Source organism: Seriola lalandi, unplaced genomic scaffold, assembly GCF_002814215.2.
Source record: "Seriola lalandi dorsalis isolate HSWRI2012SDOR001 ecotype SW California unplaced genomic scaffold, Sedor1 jcf7180002054560, whole genome shotgun sequence".
NCBI classification, from domain to species: domain Eukaryota; kingdom Metazoa; phylum Chordata; class Actinopteri; order Carangiformes; family Carangidae; genus Seriola; species Seriola lalandi.
In genome coordinates, this window is record NW_019525113.1 from 1,098,382 (window position 1) to 1,115,503 (window position 17,122).

Consider the following 17,122-nt stretch of genomic DNA (forward strand, 5'->3'; position numbering starts at 1 on the left):
GTAGTCTGACTTGGACAACACCAGCATGAATCAGAATGACAGAACATACTGATACTTTTTCTAAAGGGCCCTATCTGGCACAGAAATTGACATGAGATCCCCCTTGAATCAGCTCTAACAACAACAGAATACAACTTAAAAAACTTTGCCCCCACATTTAAAGGCTGAATGCGTTATAAAATCTGTACTGAAGATGCTGTAAGTATGTAAAAAAAAATATTACTCCTATAGATGTTGCATTTTTCACATTAGTCAACATAAATGTATAAAAGAATAATTGTATTCGAATCATATTCTTTGTATTCAATGCTTTCATGTGGGCTACTTCAAAGAAAACGTCAATTGAAAATGTCAGGTCAAACCTGGTGGCATATTTTACCTGGGCCAGCTGTGGTAGAAACACCTGGCTCGGGTTACAGTGGCGGAGAGATCCAGAGGGGCTGGACTCTGAGCCAAAATAACTCCACTCGGTACGCAGCTATGACTAAATGTCTGGAGCCACTGACACAAGAGGCAAACACAGACTAAGGAACCCGACTTCAGGAAGACAAGAAACTTTGACTAGGGCTCAGCTTTTGTTTTTAGTCTGAGACAAAAGAACTAAAGGACTCTCATTCTTGAGGTAATGATTTTTTCAATCCGCTTCGTAACGTAGGCTACGCACTTCTGCGTGAGATTAACTGTATGAGTTTGAAGACTCGTGATGAATTACGCTTTATAATACCATGTTTGTGGCGTACGATTGGTGCGTCGTTAGTGTCTGTTCGTAGCACCAGTTGTTGGGAAAACGGATTTTCCTCTTTAGTTCTTTCCACGGTTTTCTCGTTCATTGTGAGGGGTCTTGTTGCGAGGAGGAGCTTCTTCTTAAACTAATGAAAATCAGATGTTAGGCTACCATCTCTGCCTGGCATGCCTCAGAGTCTACGGCCACAGAGTGAAGCTGAAGTGCCACAGCAAAGCTGCTGGACATTGATAGACCTGTGTGCAGCCAGTATTATAGTCATTATACAGCTATTTACAACCTATGAGGAGTTACTATCTACAAGGACCCACGAGGTATTATGCTTTTATTAATAGTGATCCTATCTGGTTAAATAGTGTTTTTATGATATTTTATGTAATATTATTATTGAATGTTCAGGATATTCTGACCTGTCATAATTGAATGAATTAGTGGTGATTTGTGATTGTTGCTGTCCTTACACGCCCATTCTTATTCAGTTCAGTTCAATGCAAAACACTTGATTTGTTCCTGAGGGGCAATTTACAGAGACAGGTAGAGTAGCAGCACAATACAGTAAATTTGAAAAAAAAAAAAGCTGTACACATTGTGGTACTAATATAATAGTATAATACAAAATGCAAAAATGAGCTGTTCACGTTATGATAATAATGATATGATAATATTAGTGAATGATGATATTAGTGCAATGAAAGTATAGTGCCATATAGATAGTATGTAATGATATGGGAATTTTGTTGCAAGTTAGGAACTGAAATGTGTTGGCAGGACTGATTTTGACACAACTGTAATTTGTGTGCAAACCAAACCTTCCTGTCAGAGCAGGATTTAGATGGCATTCATCCAACTTGTGTGTTCTGTACCGGTTCTCAATCCAAACCAGCTGGGTTGCATTGTGTCATGCATTTGCAGATACCTGTTTCCTAACAAATTGTTCATACTATCACCAGAACACCTTGTAATTTTACTCTCCTCATAGTGATTCAGTTCATACATGTACACACATGCAAACAGACAGCCATAGTATTTGTCCTCTCTTGGTAATGGCCCTGCTTTGTACACCTTTTTTTTCACTCCTCAGCATGAGCATGACACATTGCAGGCATTAGACTGAGCATGTAACTTGCCAGAAATGTCTGTTATGTTGTGTAGCACTGAGAGATTCCTAAGTCACATGCTGCGGAGAACACTGTGAAGAGGGTAACTAGCATAGTGCCAGAGGCCACTTTGCCAAAGGAGAGCCTGCAGCATCATGAGTGTGCTGCACACTTGTGTGTATTTACACAGGTAGACAGGCTAAGCATTTCAATGAATTAGTAGGTTGGGCGTAAGCATTATAAAAAGTACTTTGGGTGGAGTTTATGTATGTGAGAAGCTTATGCTTGATGAAAGCTGGGAGTAGAAGACATGAGTGATCTATGAGCTATTTATGGATGGTCATAGGTCAACTCATCATTCAACAGTCAAATTTAACTCAACGGCTTATGTACAGTAGCTGGGAAAAAAGTCGATACAGCTCGAGACCTGAGGTGAGGTGTCGTAGATACACTTTTCTTGGAAACACTTCCTGTGGTGGCAGGTACTGAAGGGGAAAACCATAAATGCACCAGATGATCTCCTTCCTAGAGCTCTATGACACAAATTCCTGGTGTCTTATGCAAGAATTACGATGTAACTCCCACCTGCATTTGCACATTTTGCACCATGACCTTAATCTCCAGTTAGAATCCAGAAATACCAGCTGCTCATTTTAATTGACTCCCCATTATTCGAGATTGTGGTGAGCCAGTGTAAACATGACACCTTTGTTATCTTTGACCTTGGACTTCTGCCATGAAAACACTTCCAGGTGAACTCACACCAATGATATTCTGGATATTTTGAATCAGGCTCTATGCAAGAGCAGTTAAGAAAGCTTGTGAAAATAAGATTTTAAAAGCAATGTGTCTGTTTTCCCTGGAGCTTAAGAGAGTGTATCACCGCAGCCATGTGAAATCACAACTGTGGGGATTGGCAGCAGGTTTATCCACCAGTGGTAGTTTTGTGGTAATTTAGTTTATGTTGTGTGCATGATGACTAACAGCCAGACTGAGATTTTAGAAGTCCTTGACAAAGAAAGATGAAAAGCAAATCATAAAGGGAAGCATCAAGTTGTAATACAGGAATTTTCTTATCATTCGGTCTCAGCCAGGTTCCCTGCCATGAGGGAACATAGACAAAGCCAGACAGGTCTGGAGGAAGGATATGAATGAGGCAGCCACAATTGTGAAACAGGAGAGGAAGGAAAGGAATGGACGCCTAGATGAAAATGAGGAGTTCAGCAGAAACTAGAGAATCAGTTAGATGCGTAATCATGGATTGTTGGTGAAGTACTTAGAAGGAATGGGAGAGAAGGAGGGACTGCGTGTAGTCTCGGTCAGACACACCCTGGCATTCTGCAAAACTAATGATTATTGTCTTTAATCCTTAAACCTCCTTTCTGCTTCCCACAGGATCTTTCTGCTTTTCTGAGTGTCCATTAGCAAAGTTTCTGAGTTGCCAAGTTAAGGAGTTAAGCACTCCCTCATGTTTTTATCTTGTGGTTTTCATCTTGACTTTACCACTCGAGAGAGCTAATTGAGGTATGTTAAAATGGTCGAACCAGCTGCCATTGTAATCTAAGCACTGGAAAGAAAATGTTTATGACATTTTAAAGAAACTTCTCGTGAGAAAGTGACTGAAGTGCAGCAGCAGGTCAGCAAGCCTGGTCCAGAGAACAGCATCGCCGCAGCCACCACAATCTGTCAGTCCACGTTAAATTTTGAGATGATTAATGTTTCTGTTCCTGAATGCTGAAAGGGAAAGTCTAGCCTAGAAAACAAGTTCACCTTACTGTATTTGCACAATAGTAAAATATGCTAATAAGAGTGAAGAGAAGATGCAAATTACCACTGATGTTTTTAATTACAGTTTTCATCTTATTAAGTACTCAATGTTCACTTACAGCACTTTCACATGTAGTTTGGTGGTGATGTGATAACGTGCCAGTGACAACACAGCACACAGAAGCGTTTCACAGGGAGGGGAGAGGCGGGGTGAATGAATTACAGGGCAGGAAGAGGGAGAGTTGAGCGAGCGAGCGATCGACCTGACCTTTGTGAGTCAGAGAGAGTTTAATCTGTTTTTGTGTGAGCTGCCGTTGACAGAGATAAGCGTCCCAGACATTGTGAGGTGGATGCCTCACTGGGAGGAGTGGTAAGGAATGTGACCCTGTCGCCAGAACGACAAGTCCCTGCTACAGCACAGCACAGCACACATTGTGAAGAACATTTATTATCTGACAGTGCTGTGCACTTCAATTTGATGACCTTATGTGACATGTTTCCTTCTTGTCCAGGCTAATGTTCAACTGTTGTTGGGGGCTTATCCAGTGAATGAGAAGGGTGTGTCAGATGTTGTAATAGGGGGCACAAAAAGGGAAAGAGAAGTGAGAAAATCCTTTCAACACCTCCAAATCTGTTTTATGTGTATCATATCTTGTTTTCTGTTTCTGTATGACTAAACAAAATACAACTAGAGAAGACAGCTTTGGAGATGTTGTAAGGCTTATTTTTCCACAGTTGAAGAAATACATTCAATAAATGAAGGTTACCATTGAAAAAATAGGGTATTTCTAACTGAAGAACATGCAGACGGGGCATTCAGGGCCAGCAGTAGGCACAAAGAAACCAATACACCTGTTATACACTGCACATGATGATATAATACAGTTTAAGAGTAGCCCTTAGTTGGTTTTTGAAGTGGGAAACGTACCAAAACAGCTCACAGTAATGGTAAGTGGTCACACAGCAGGCCTAGCTGCTGAATCATCAGGGACAGAGGATTCCTTGTTTTCCACAGCCAGAAACACTGACTTCACTTTCCATCTGCCTGTGTTACTAAACATGAATGGCATTATTAGTTAAAGCAGGATTGTAAATGGGAGACAAGTGTGTGAGGATGGTACAGTACACTTTGATAAATGTATGATTTAAATAAAATGTATGGATATTTTATTATTTCAGCCTCAAAATGCACATATTTACTATCCAATGGAAATAATACAGTATATTGGGTTTAGATTAACATGACATATATGTTATCTAGGTGTACATGAATATCAGGACTTTCTGGTCTAGATTTAAGAATGCCATGAATGAAAGGTTCTTTACAATATCAAAGGTCCCGTATTTTTACTCTTTTCCTGTGTTTTATTTGAAGTGTTGATCCATAAGAAAAAGTATTTTCTTCTCTCGGGCTCTAGTGAGAGGCTCTGAGCCTGTCTTCTGATTGGCTGACTGTTTTCTGAGTGATCAAATAAAGATATAGCAGATTTTAGGTAAACATTTAGAGAAACCAAATCCTGCAAGGTTGGGAAGTGGGTCCAGGTGGGTGGGGCATGACTGAAAGTGGTGACTGTTTTGTTGTGACATCACAAAGTTACCTAGTTAGTCCTTATGACTGGTTTTGAGGCTCAGTTTCTGAATACAGGCTGTGTGCATTTCTCTGTGGACGAGGCTTTGATACTTTCACAGTATTAATATAAAACCTAGACCTGCTTCATAATCAAAAAAGACATAGAAATCAAATTTTATACTATATGGGACCTTTAAGTCTTTACAGTGCTTAAACAAGAGTGTTTGTATTTTAATTTTGTGAGGAAGGTGCCATGGACTAATTTGCTTTTCTTTTTTTTAATCCCCTATTAATGAAAATTCATCAAAGCAGTGAACTCTCTATTTTTTCTTTTAATTTAATTAAAACTTGTGATACTGTTGCCCAAAAATACAAATTGACAACTTCTTGGCCAAAGTCTTCCAAAGTCTTAGTTTTCTCAATTTTTGACAGCTGTTGTTGTCACATGTAGAGTATATGGATGAGCAGAAATCAGAAATTATTCAATGACACATTGGATGTCTTTTCACACCCAGACTTGACTAACTGACCTGTCGGCATACGCAACTGTCTGGAGTAGTAGTATAATCTGTCATCCACTTGCACTGTACTGTATGTCTGTCTGTGTGAAACTGGCTTTCAAACAGACTAATCATAGGTGATGTTAGCTGAAATACCTGGCGTCACAGATAATTTGGTTGAGTCAGCGAGTACTGCTGCCAGCTCACCTAACACAAAGGGTTAAGGCTGAGATTTATCTATTTATTTATTTAGTGCATTCACATAAATCTTTTGCTTACAAGTGCTTTTTTGTTGCAGTTGCTAAAGTATAAGCAGATTTTGGGTTGTTTGGACATGAAGAGCATTCAGGTTAACTGTTCACAGACCTGTGGAGTGCCTGAGGGGATGAGAGAGCAGGGAGCTATGTTGCATGTTCAGTTTGAAGACACAGCAAGACTAGACCTGGACTAGAGTCAGAGGCTTAGTCAAATAGAATGGCAGAAACCAGCTTGTTCGTATGAATCTTTGAGCTGTAGTGTTTTACCATCGGCAGGAGCCGAGCCGAGTCCTGTAAAGTGTCCATGCTGAATGCACATAAAAGATTGTAAAAACATTGTTAGTTGAAGGTGGTGTGGAGACTTTTCTCCTAAAAGCTGTGGTGGTTTTGTTTTACAGGAGCAGAACACTGCTACCTCGCAGCCATGAGTTCTCAGACAGGCGTTGGCAGCGGCATGCTGTGTGAGTTTCCACAAACCCTTGATTTGTCCTTTTGGCTCAGTGTCTTATTTGTTCACATGGGTGTAATATCCTTTGCTAATTGTCTGTGGTACTTCTGTGGTTTATATTCAGTCCAGACCATAAATGATGACCTAAATGCATCGCTGGCTACAGCGGACGAGTTATCCAGAGAGTTTAACTCCCTGCTGAAGGAGGCCTCCTCCAACAACAACAATACAGTGTCCGAGCTTCAGGTACAAATACATACAAACACACTCAACAAACACAGACCTTGAGTACTGGTTTCTTCTTTTAGCTGTTAGTTTGCAGCAGTTTGTAACAGTCATATTCTTTGTAGTATTTGAAGTATGTGTCCTGCTTTAGTGAGCTGAAGTCCTGCACCCTCTCCTAGCTAGCCTCTGTCGTGCCACTAGCATCTGGTTTTTTCCATTTGAGGGTTTGTTTCATTATTATTTCTTTTAATCTAAAATGTGTTCCTGGGGTTTACCTGGCCACATATTTAGCTAAATGATCCACTACTCCACTGACCAGTAAAATTTAAACACCTTGTCATATTAACCAAAATAATTATTTTGTCAGTATTCATCATAAATGTGTCCTGTGAGTCGTAGCCGTGTGCCCGCTGTAAAAGACTCATGCACAGTCATTTTTGCAAAAAAAAAAACAATTTAATATTTGATCTTTGTTGAAATAACACAGTGCTCTAATTTTACTATTCAGTAGTATAGTATAGTATAGCCTTTACGTTAAAATTTTAAGTTTATAATGTTTTCCTTGCAGACCAGCCATACAATCACCCCAGAGAAGCCTCAGTCCACAGAGCTGCCCAACATCTGCGTCTCTACAAGGCAGTCAGGTAGCAGCAGCAGCAATGGCAGCTCCGCCTCTATGCCTTTCTCCCCGAGCTCAACATCTTTCCGTTCTGTGGACTCCATCATCTCCAGCAATAAAAAGGCACCATCCCCCCCTGTCTTCACCACCAGCCCACGCTCATCCCCCAAGAGCCACAGGAGGGCAAACTCTCCACTTCCTCGAACTGGATCCGACAGCTACTTGCACGGCCAGTCACCTCAGAGCCGAAGACGCAATTCCCCCTCTCATTACGACAGGAGCCCACGAGGTTCAACGAGTTACAAAGATAGAAGCCCTTCCCCGAGCCCCAAAGGTTTTGACCAGCCACCTCACTCTCCTTCACTCCACTCCTCCTTCAAACTGCTGAGCCCTTATGACAACAGCCCGCAGGGCCGCAGGTCGCCTCGGCCGGACAGAAGCCCCTCTCCTTTGTCTTTCAATCATCCAATGTCCAACACTCTCCCGAAAAATTTTGGTATCAGGCATTCTGGTGAGTGGCTGTAGTTATGCAGCATTAATACAGTAAGCTGATAGTTGTGGGCCAACAAAAATATTTAATCATGGGATTAAGTTCACTTTATTTGCATTGTAGTCATTTTGAGTCAACATCAGATGCAAGGTGGGAAACTCCCTGAGAGATTGTGAGACTGTACATAAACGAAACATGACCTCAGCATGCAGTTGAGGGATTTGCGCTGTAATATTTACAATATGACAAACAGTTTCAGTTTCAAGTGGATGTTTCCGTTACAGATGTCATTAAGTGCTGCACAATCATGAAGCTGGTGGTACTAAATCTGAACTGTCCCTCAGTGTATTGCTGGACAGCTGTTGATATTCAGTATTTACCCTATCTAATGGTGTGTTGAAGTGATGAACAGGGTATTGTATTGCTGAACATGGTGTTTAGATATTGTATGTTAGTCACAGTAAAAGCTCATGAATAATCCTACTGTTATGTTACTGAACCCCAAACAGTCTGTTCATATTAGGGTGGGTGGAAAGCACTGGAAGCTGACTTTTGGTGTAACTGAACTTTGGCAAAAACAAACATAATGCTACCAGTGGGCTTCATAGAAATACAGTATGGTAGTCCTACCTGTTTGACACAAAAATAGAAAAATACTGCAACACATTTAAACAAAAAACAACTATGAAAATACACTGCAACCTATCAGTGAAAAAGTGGAAAAGTGATTTGTGTCACCATGCCAGCCCACCCAAAAGAATTACATTACGCTTTAAAATTGAATGTGAGTTTAACGTCACAGTGCTCTTAAGAGATCCTTCAACTCTATAGATAAAGTACCTTTCTTTTAAAACATACTTTTGTAATTTCTCCTTCTTTCTAGCACTTCTACTCTGCTTTTGTGTTTCTTTTACTTACTTATTTTCATTCTCTATCTGATTCATTCTCTCTTTCTCTCTCAGATGAGGGTGTGCAGCGGCAAAAGAGTCCTGGCAAGTGGAATGAGACGGATCTGGATGTGTCCTATGAGAGAAAACCTCACCACACCTATGACAGTTGGTTGATTTCTGATCCATATCTGTTATGTTTTTTTTTTTCAAATTTCTTTTTGGGTGTGAAGTCATGGAATGAATTGGTCCTAAGAGCCCTGGTTCTCTGCCTGGGCTCTGTTTCTTGACTTAACACTTTCTTGTTGCAGAGACAGATTGGCTGCGGCGATCTGTGCCAAGTAGCAGCTGGAGAGAATCCAATCTTGATGGACCTCCTCCAGCACCGAGCCCCAAAAAGGTGCGTGCTGCTAAAAGAGACATGCAAATTAGGTTCAAAATTAGTTCCACGTAATCTGCTTTTTCATTGCATGTTAATTGTTACACCACTCCCTCAAGCGCTTGAGAAACCACAAATATTCACCTAAAGGAAGATACAGCAATTACCTGATATTGTCGTTCAGTTTCGTCAACAAACTGTAGGTGTTGATAAGATTCATCATTTCTAGAGAACACACACCTCATTGGATTCTCGTACTCAAACCTCTGTCATAGTGTTTCTTTTTTATTAGTTCAAATCATCAGAACTGCCAAAAGCTCAGCCAAACACAGCTAGCAAGTTCAGTTGTGTCAGGAAATACCTGCATACTTCCACATCCGGCAGACACATGGCAACATTATTGTCCCGTTGAAACCTTGTTTCTTTCCACCTGACCTCTGACTCTCTACTGACCAGGTCTATCAGAGCATTTTGCTGCTAGCAGTTGACAAGTGGTTGCCTAATTGTTGATACGTTGATGAAACTGAAGCACACAATAAATTAGCCAGCAGTAATATTAAAAAAAAAAACTAAAAGAGGCTTAAGAGCTCCATAGAGCTGCAGAATTAACGATAATCCTCTGTGATTTGGCTCTATGAGAGACCACTCACATTGTATCTGATACTGTGGTTTGGGATGAGGAAGAATTTATCCCTCTTTATTTTCCCTTTCCAGGATCCTCGCTCTCCATCTCTCCCGTTTTCCCATGGTTCTCTTCCCCGTAACACACGCATATCAGTACCTCCAGATGTCACATCCCCAGCCCACTCCCCTTACTACCCTCAGCCCATCATCTCCCGTATTTCTATTCCACCAACTTCTACTCAGTCCCGTCAGCGCAAACCCATCCCTCTCTCTGTCATCATGCGTCTCCAAAACCCTCATTGGGGAGCTATGGCAACCCGCCACCCCAGAGTCCTAGGAGGAGAAGGGGACATGCCCCCTTACCAACCTGCCATACCCATGCCCAGGGAATTCTTCCACCAACCTGTACTCCAGCCTCTGCAACACCCACCTGAGCTGAGACAGCCAGCCATATACAGCGATGGTAAAACACATTTAATATCTGCACATTGTCTGTGTTCACAGGATCTGTGTTCAACTAACATGTGGTGTGCTATCCATCTTTGCAGTGCTGAACCCAGGGGATATAGATGCAGAGTTAGAGCGGATGGACTTTGTTCATCACATCCCTGTGATTTGTGAGAATCCCAGCATACCAGGGGGTGGTATTGAGCAGGGCATGCCGCTTGCTCCCCGGCCCCTGAGCCCCACCAGGCTGCAGCCAGTCGTGGCCCCTGAGGCCCAGTCCCAGGAGATCCCTGACCTGGAGGAGCTGCTCCGTATCCGGGCAGAAATCCCCCGGGCGCTGAAGAGACGGGGCTCCGTGGACCAGTCACAGCCCCTGAAGAGGGCCTCGCACTATCAGCCAAACCAGTACAAAAATCTCATTAACAAGCTTTTTCGCAGGAAGGATCGCCGGCAGAAGGGGGAGCAGGGTAGCGAGACCAGCAGCTCCTCAGAAGGAGAGGACAGCGCTATGCCTCCTGCCCCTCTACCTCAGACATCCTCACTGATTCCCCATGACTTCAGAGTAAGAAAAGGCTCGTAGGAACATAATCATGAGCAGAAAGATGTCAAACTGTAAAAGGAAAAAAAAGATTTGGCTGAAAATTTGATGAAGCCAGTTCATTTAAAGGGAACATATGAAAAAAGAAAAGAAACATATAGTAAATCACCAGAGGATTAGATAATAGAGTCAAATAATAATGGGATTAGAGAATGGGAATGTGTTATTATGCTTTCAGTGCATTGTAAAGGGCATGTTTATCTTTCTACTGTACATTATCTGGCAACAGTTTTCATTGTTAAACGGCTAATGTAAGGTTAGTTTGTGGAAGAGATTCTCTGCTGTCAAGTGTTTTACTTTATGCAACTGACCATCCTTTCTGTCCCTTCAGAGCTACCATTCTATTCTGCGGCGGTCCAATCGGGAGCGCAGAGGTACCGGGAATCGAGCTCGGCTCAGTCCACTGGTCCTGCTGCTGGACGGAGCGTTGGTCGGAGAACTGGAGACAGTGCAGAGAGCAGTGCAGGAGGTGTGTGTACAGCTACTACTACTACTATGCTGCTACTACTACTTTGACTGATAGTATACCCAAAATACTACACCCATAACATCAATGGTTATATAGATAAAAAATATATTTTAATACATTAAGCTATGATTTAGTATTCAAAGCAAAATCATAGGGGTCAGATTGATTCATAGAGACTGAATAATGGTTCACACATTAAAATGCAGGCAATAAAGCACTTTGCATTTGTCATTTTGGTTATATTGTTTGCCATATTTATCATCAGTACTAACTCCACATCTTCCAAAAACACTTGAAATTCTTTTTAGCTTGTATCAGCATCCTCCATAATTACATTTTATAGGGTGGAAAGTCAAACCAGTCTAAAATGAGACAGTAAAGCATAGTGGCAAACTTGGTGCACCAGTTCTGAATTTGGACATTAAGAAGCAGTGAAAAATATGTTATATTTAACTTACATTGTCTCAGGGAAGGAATGCTGAGCACGCAGGCCCTTGTTTGTTCAGTACAGCTCTGCTTCTCAGTACAACAGCTTCTATTTCCAGCCACGAGCTGGAGGTTAAATGCTGTGAAAATGGAAGAAGCCGGCTACGACAGAAACATTTCTTTGTTTAGCATCACACTTCTTGTAATGCATTTAATTGCAGTTTAACTGATGAATTGTGTTAAATGTTTTCCATAGATGAACGACCCCAGCCAACCCAATGACGAAGGCATCACCGCCCTTCACAATGCGATCTGCGGAGGCCATTACAATGTGGTGGATTTCCTTGTTCGCATCGGAGCCAATGTCAGCTCACCAGACAGCCACGGCTGGTAAATATTTACTTATTGTTTTACACATTTATCTTCTCTCTCATTGACTGTGGCCTCCTCGGAAGGCTCTGTGGCGGTAAAGGTAGCAGGATAGGTTTTAAGTTTGCCAAGGTGAAGGCTTCGCTCATGACACTGTGAAGGTCATAATAAATCTTGGATATTTTTAGCACTTAACATTGTACCCTTGATGTATTTAATTAGTGCTGTTTTTTTGGCCCACAGGACTCCACTGCACTGTGCAGCCTCCTGTAACGATCGTCCTCTGTGTGAGTTTTTGGTGAGGAATGGAGCCGCTGTCATGGCCATGACAGAGAGCGACGGCGCTATTGCCTCCCAGAAGTGTGATCCTTATGCTGTTGCATTCGAGGAGTGTGAGAGTTTCCTAAAGGGTGAGGCGACTCGCCCACACATGCACCATTACACACAAACACACACACACCCTATGACACTGCAGTATTAACTGCTAAAAGTCTTTCATGATAGAATGAATCATAGGATGACACCAGTTGACATTTGTTGCATCTGACGCCCTTTTAACCTCTGGTTAAATGTCCCGTTTTTAAGGGTCTCCTATCAGTCATTCACACACATGCACATAATACAGCTGATGAAACAATAAGTTTACATATATCGCTCTTAGTTAAGATTCTCATCCAAAGTAACATAAAGGGAACAGAGAAGGTTCTGATGTTTTATTCAAAGACACCTCAACAGGACAAATTGTCATAGCAAGTATAAAAATATAGGATTTTTGTGTTATTTTATACTAAATCTGCATTTTTGCCAACGATGTGAAATGTTGTTTAGAACTTATTACACTCAAACTTTGCATGTATTCACTGGTAGATGAAGGTCTGGGAAACATGAGGATTTTTATGTGGGAAAAAAAAGCAGCAACACAGACTGATTTATATATCTTCTATATTCTTCGTGATATCAGGTGTGGAGGAGGCCATGGGGGTGGAGAACAGTGGGGTGCTGTATGCTCTATGGAGCTACCCGGCTCAGGCGGCCGATGAGCTGAGCTTCAGAGAGGGAGACATGGTCACTATCCTGCAGAAACCTGAGGGGTCGGGGTGGTGGTGGGCCTCACTCTGTGGAAGGGAGGGATTTGTTCCAAACAACTACTTTGGGGTAAGATGTCACCTCCTAATGAACAATTTAATCTTCATTTCCTGATTTTCTCACCACAATATGTTTCACAATGAAGAAAAATAACATGATTGTCAATGTTTTCTTTTTTGTTTTGTTTTCAGCTTTTCCCGAAGATTCGACCAAAATCTCTCTGCTAAGTGGTCTCTTGATGATCAACCTTGGTCAAACTGGTGCAGAGGACTGTCTCAAAAAGAAATCTCTGTGTGTTACAGCTTCACACTGTTGTTTGAAAGGACCGTGTCTGTGCGATTATGAAAGGGCTGTCTCGCTGCAGGGCATGAGAAATGTTTTTGATCTGTCATTCAAGGAGAGTTGAAGGAGAAGTCTCAGTATTCACTTTAGCTGTACTGACGAGGATAAATCTTTATAGGTGACATCATTCGTACTGGCTCCTCTGTAGGATATCTTTTCTAGTAAAGCTGCACAATGCTGCACCGTGTCGGGCTGAGCTATGTGTGTCCGTCCAAGGGTTACAAAAGGGCCATGTTCCCTGCTGTTCCAGTAAGTCATTGGCTGGTTACTAATCAGAACGCAAACAGTGGCTGTTGGTGTTCGGCCCATTCATCGGCGAGGTCATTGTAACTGTATGCTGTCAACAAACATGAACCACGATTGCTCAATTTAGAAAAGGACGGCTTCATTCGGAGCTAAACCAACCCACTCATTACGGGCACGGGAGTTGTCTACTGCTACATCAAAGAAGCGTTGTGCACTTTTTGTGAAAGAGAGTCGACATGGAGCTTTTATTCTTTTATAATATTTTCTCTATGTACTACATCTACACTGTTTTTGCTGATAGATTCATAGATGTTAGTGTTAGTCTCCACGGTCACTGGAACTATTGTGTGAGGCAAGGTTTATTGATCCTAATACACATTCCTGACTTTACCAGCCGCATATAATGTTTGATATTTGACGTTTTCCTACCAATGTGCCTGTAGACTTTATAGAATATTTTTTTAAATCAGCCGCAGCACGACTTCGACAGCATTTGGCTCGTTTCCACTTGGCTTTAGTCTTTACACACACTGTTGGTCCTCTGCTATATTTTTTATGCTGCCTATATAAATTAATCCTGTTTGAAAGAGAACGTGTGTTTTCTATGACAATGAAACTGGTCACGTGTGTGATGTGTTTGTATTCACTGAGGTAGAATGAGTATTCGATGATGCGTTTGTTTTTTATGTTGTTCATTGTAACAATTTAGTGGGACAGCTGTGCACTAAACCTGTAACCCGTCACACACAGGGGCACACAGCGACCAAATGTTTAGGTATTCATGAAATAAATGAGTTACATGTTTTTTGGGTTCCACTGAAAACGTTTGTTATGGTCATGTGTTTGAGGCTTAAAATGAGACTGTGAAATGTCCTTGACTGACCAGCAGATGACACTGTATAATCAAGTATAAATTCACCACCAGCATAGGAATTTACATTTTACAACACTAGCATCTAATGTAAACTAATATACAGGGAAACACCGTTTATCAAGGATGTTTGTGCAGTATCATTCCTCCGTGTCGTGCATTGTATTAAATCTTAATAGCACTTTGTTCATACCTCCTTGAAGTTATATTTATTCTTATATTCTCTCTCCCTCTCCTATTCTGTTACACCACAGAGCACCCAGGCGACTGCTGTGATTCTTAATGAATCAATTAGCTTCACTATTATGCATAAGTGTAATTACTAAAAAAAAAGACTACACACATGATTAATATTTTTTTAATTAAGTCTGACTCAAGCCTTTTGATCTGCTGACTATCTATACCCCACTGGTATTAAGCAAACACCAACACTTGTGTGCTTCATCACAATCCCTGAGGAATATTAGTGTCAATGTTGTTTGAAGCAGACTGCTGTTCCCCTTTAATGTTTTTCTTCTTTTTTTTTTCAATTTTATGTAGATTACAAAAACAAATGATGATGACATAAACGGAGACACAGACACATATTAAAGATTTACTCACACACAGTGTGGTGAGTAGCTGTGGCGAGCTAATGTAGTGTTTTAGATTTTCTGGTGAATAATTCAGCAGATTTAAGTGGACTGAGCTGTCCACTGGCCTGTGGCAGCATACATAATGTTCTGCTGAAATAGATCTCCTCCCGGCCTCGACTGGAGCGCCCTGGTGAAGAAAAGGAGCAAACACTGCAAAAAATGCCCATGTTAAGTCTCATCTTTATTCATAAAGCATTATATTTCTTGATCCAAGTCAACAACTCAACCAAGGAGGTAAGATAAAGTGACTTATATCACTGTAGCTTCTTTCAGCAGGTTTCTGGGACGAACTGCCATCTCGCAGAGAGGTTGAATAATCAGAGTCATTTCAGCAGATTGAAGATTATTTTTAACTCTTGTTATATGATAAAAAAAGATGAGTTGCAGTCATTTGAATCAATGGTTTCCAACAGGGCTGTCAGAGATAAATCTGGAGTGGCCATCAGATGATAAAAAAAAGTTTATTTTGGCTTTACAGATTATGTTCATTTTTATATTATATTTTTTATATAATATTCATTTTTATTTTGAAGTGCTGGTGCATTTAGCTTCCTCAGACCTCTAACAACTATTCAGATGAAACAGTGTGAAAACGAAACATCACACTTTGGTGCAAGTGCATAGATCTATGAAACCTGTGACACTGGGTCTTGAGAAAACATTGCTACTGTTTAAAAAGGACACAAGCCGAAACTGTAGGTACCATATGTTTAATGACTGCTATCAAAAGTATTTGAATACTTGCAGTAACTACTACATTTGTGAAGTGTATTGTGGGGAATGAAAATTAAACAATTCCTCGCTCTGCTGCATAAGAATTCGTAACACTGTGTGCAGGAGTCTCTGTTTTTTCTGATCACTGATTCTCAGACTTGCTCCCATCTGCAACTGCAAATGCACATTTTCGTTGGGCCCACATGGCCACAAACACTCTGTCATGCTCAAGGCACTTTTTCTCTCGCTGTTGCTCTTTGACACTGCTGCACTGGAGAAAGAATTGTATCTGCAGCAGTGAAGAGTTTTGCGCTGAACAGTGATTCTGTTCGAGCAGAACTCATTTGATGCCTCATTGAAACCCCATTATAACCACGATGGAGCAAAAATGAACCGTTATTGACGTGGTCTGCAGCCAGCTGGTTCAGGATGACGGGGGAGTGCGGTTGCTCGCCCAGTCTGCGGCATGGTTGCACATTTTTATTTTTGTCTCATTCTCATTCTCCTCACTGCATTCAATTCTGTCTCCCTGCCCCCACCGCCCCCACCTGCACACATACACGCTGTGATTTCAGACATGCTGGTCATTATCGGAGGCAGCCTCTTTGGCCCATCAGGGTTTGAACCCCACTTGACACGATAGGCCGACCCTCGACTGCTGCTTTCAAATAAACACGTAAGAGCACTAAGAGCAGATGGGCTTTAGTGCCATGAAGTAAAGAACAGAGCTGTGGAGGCTGTACAGAGAAATGGGAAGGCTTAGATGGTGACATAGTGGGATGGCAAAATTGAATGAAGAGAAATAAAGAGTGTGATAGAGGGAATGGAATACCTTTCTGAGTGCACCACACAATTTTCTTTTTGATGGGATACCTGCCAGAAGAATGCAATGATAATCTATAAACTTCTCAACCATGTCAAATGTGCTCCATTATACCTGCCCTGACTGACAGCAAGTAGATTCAGCTATTACAATCTGATGTTTGGTCGTGACCAAAAGATGAAGAAGCATATATTAAAGAGGAATTTATTTCATATTTTTGTTTGTGGATATGGAGTTGAAATCAAAAAAAAGAAAAAAAAAAAAGATGGAAACCATCTTGTATCCTTTCACACAGACGTTGTTGCACACATGACTGGGGTATATGATGCCTCTGTAAGATGACAACCAGAAGACCCACAGGTCATCAAAGTTGTATGTTTTTGCTTTTTAAGTATTGAACAGATGCCCCTCTCAGTTCTACTTCTGAGGAGATTGGTTCTGTCAGACCAGCAGCAGGAAAGTATCTCATAATGTGATCTCAGCAAGAGCTA

At 41.4% G+C, this 17,122-nt stretch overlaps 1 protein-coding gene across 2 annotated transcripts; it reads left to right on the forward strand.

Annotated features, from left to right (window-relative positions):
* Positions 1 to 442: 442 nt before the first annotated feature.
* Positions 443 to 14,392, forward strand: ppp1r13l (protein phosphatase 1, regulatory subunit 13 like). Of its 2 annotated transcripts, none has more exons than XM_023416067.2 (13): positions 443 to 622; positions 6,332 to 6,394; positions 6,506 to 6,627; positions 7,175 to 7,736; positions 8,678 to 8,770; positions 8,914 to 9,002; positions 9,696 to 10,068; positions 10,154 to 10,614; positions 10,982 to 11,119; positions 11,802 to 11,935; positions 12,158 to 12,324; positions 12,876 to 13,069; positions 13,192 to 14,392. In XM_023416067.2, exons 2-13 carry the CDS (start codon positions 6,358 to 6,360, stop codon positions 13,225 to 13,227), a joined length of 2,406 nt encoding a protein of 801 aa, XP_023271835.1. In that variant the 5' UTR covers positions 443 to 622; positions 6,332 to 6,357; the 3' UTR covers positions 13,228 to 14,392. The 2 variants fall into 2 exon arrangements, with proteins under 2 accessions (XP_023271835.1, XP_023271836.1); XM_023416068.2 differs by lacking the exon at positions 443 to 622 and adding an exon at positions 779 to 1,056.
* The last annotated feature ends 2,730 nt before the right edge of the window (positions 14,393 to 17,122 follow it).

Bases quoted from the DNA above. Each gene is read 5' to 3' on its own strand.
- ppp1r13l (XM_023416067.2), top strand. From the start codon at position 6,358: ATGAGTTCTCAGACAGGCGTTGGCAGCGGCATGCTGT. The intron at 8,771-8,913 runs GTTGGTTGATTT...TTCTTGTTGCAG, and splicing joins ACCTCACCACACCTATGACA to AGACAGATTGGCTGCGGCGA. The intron at 10,615-10,981 runs GTAAGAAAAGGC...CTGTCCCTTCAG, and splicing joins TGATTCCCCATGACTTCAGA to AGCTACCATTCTATTCTGCG.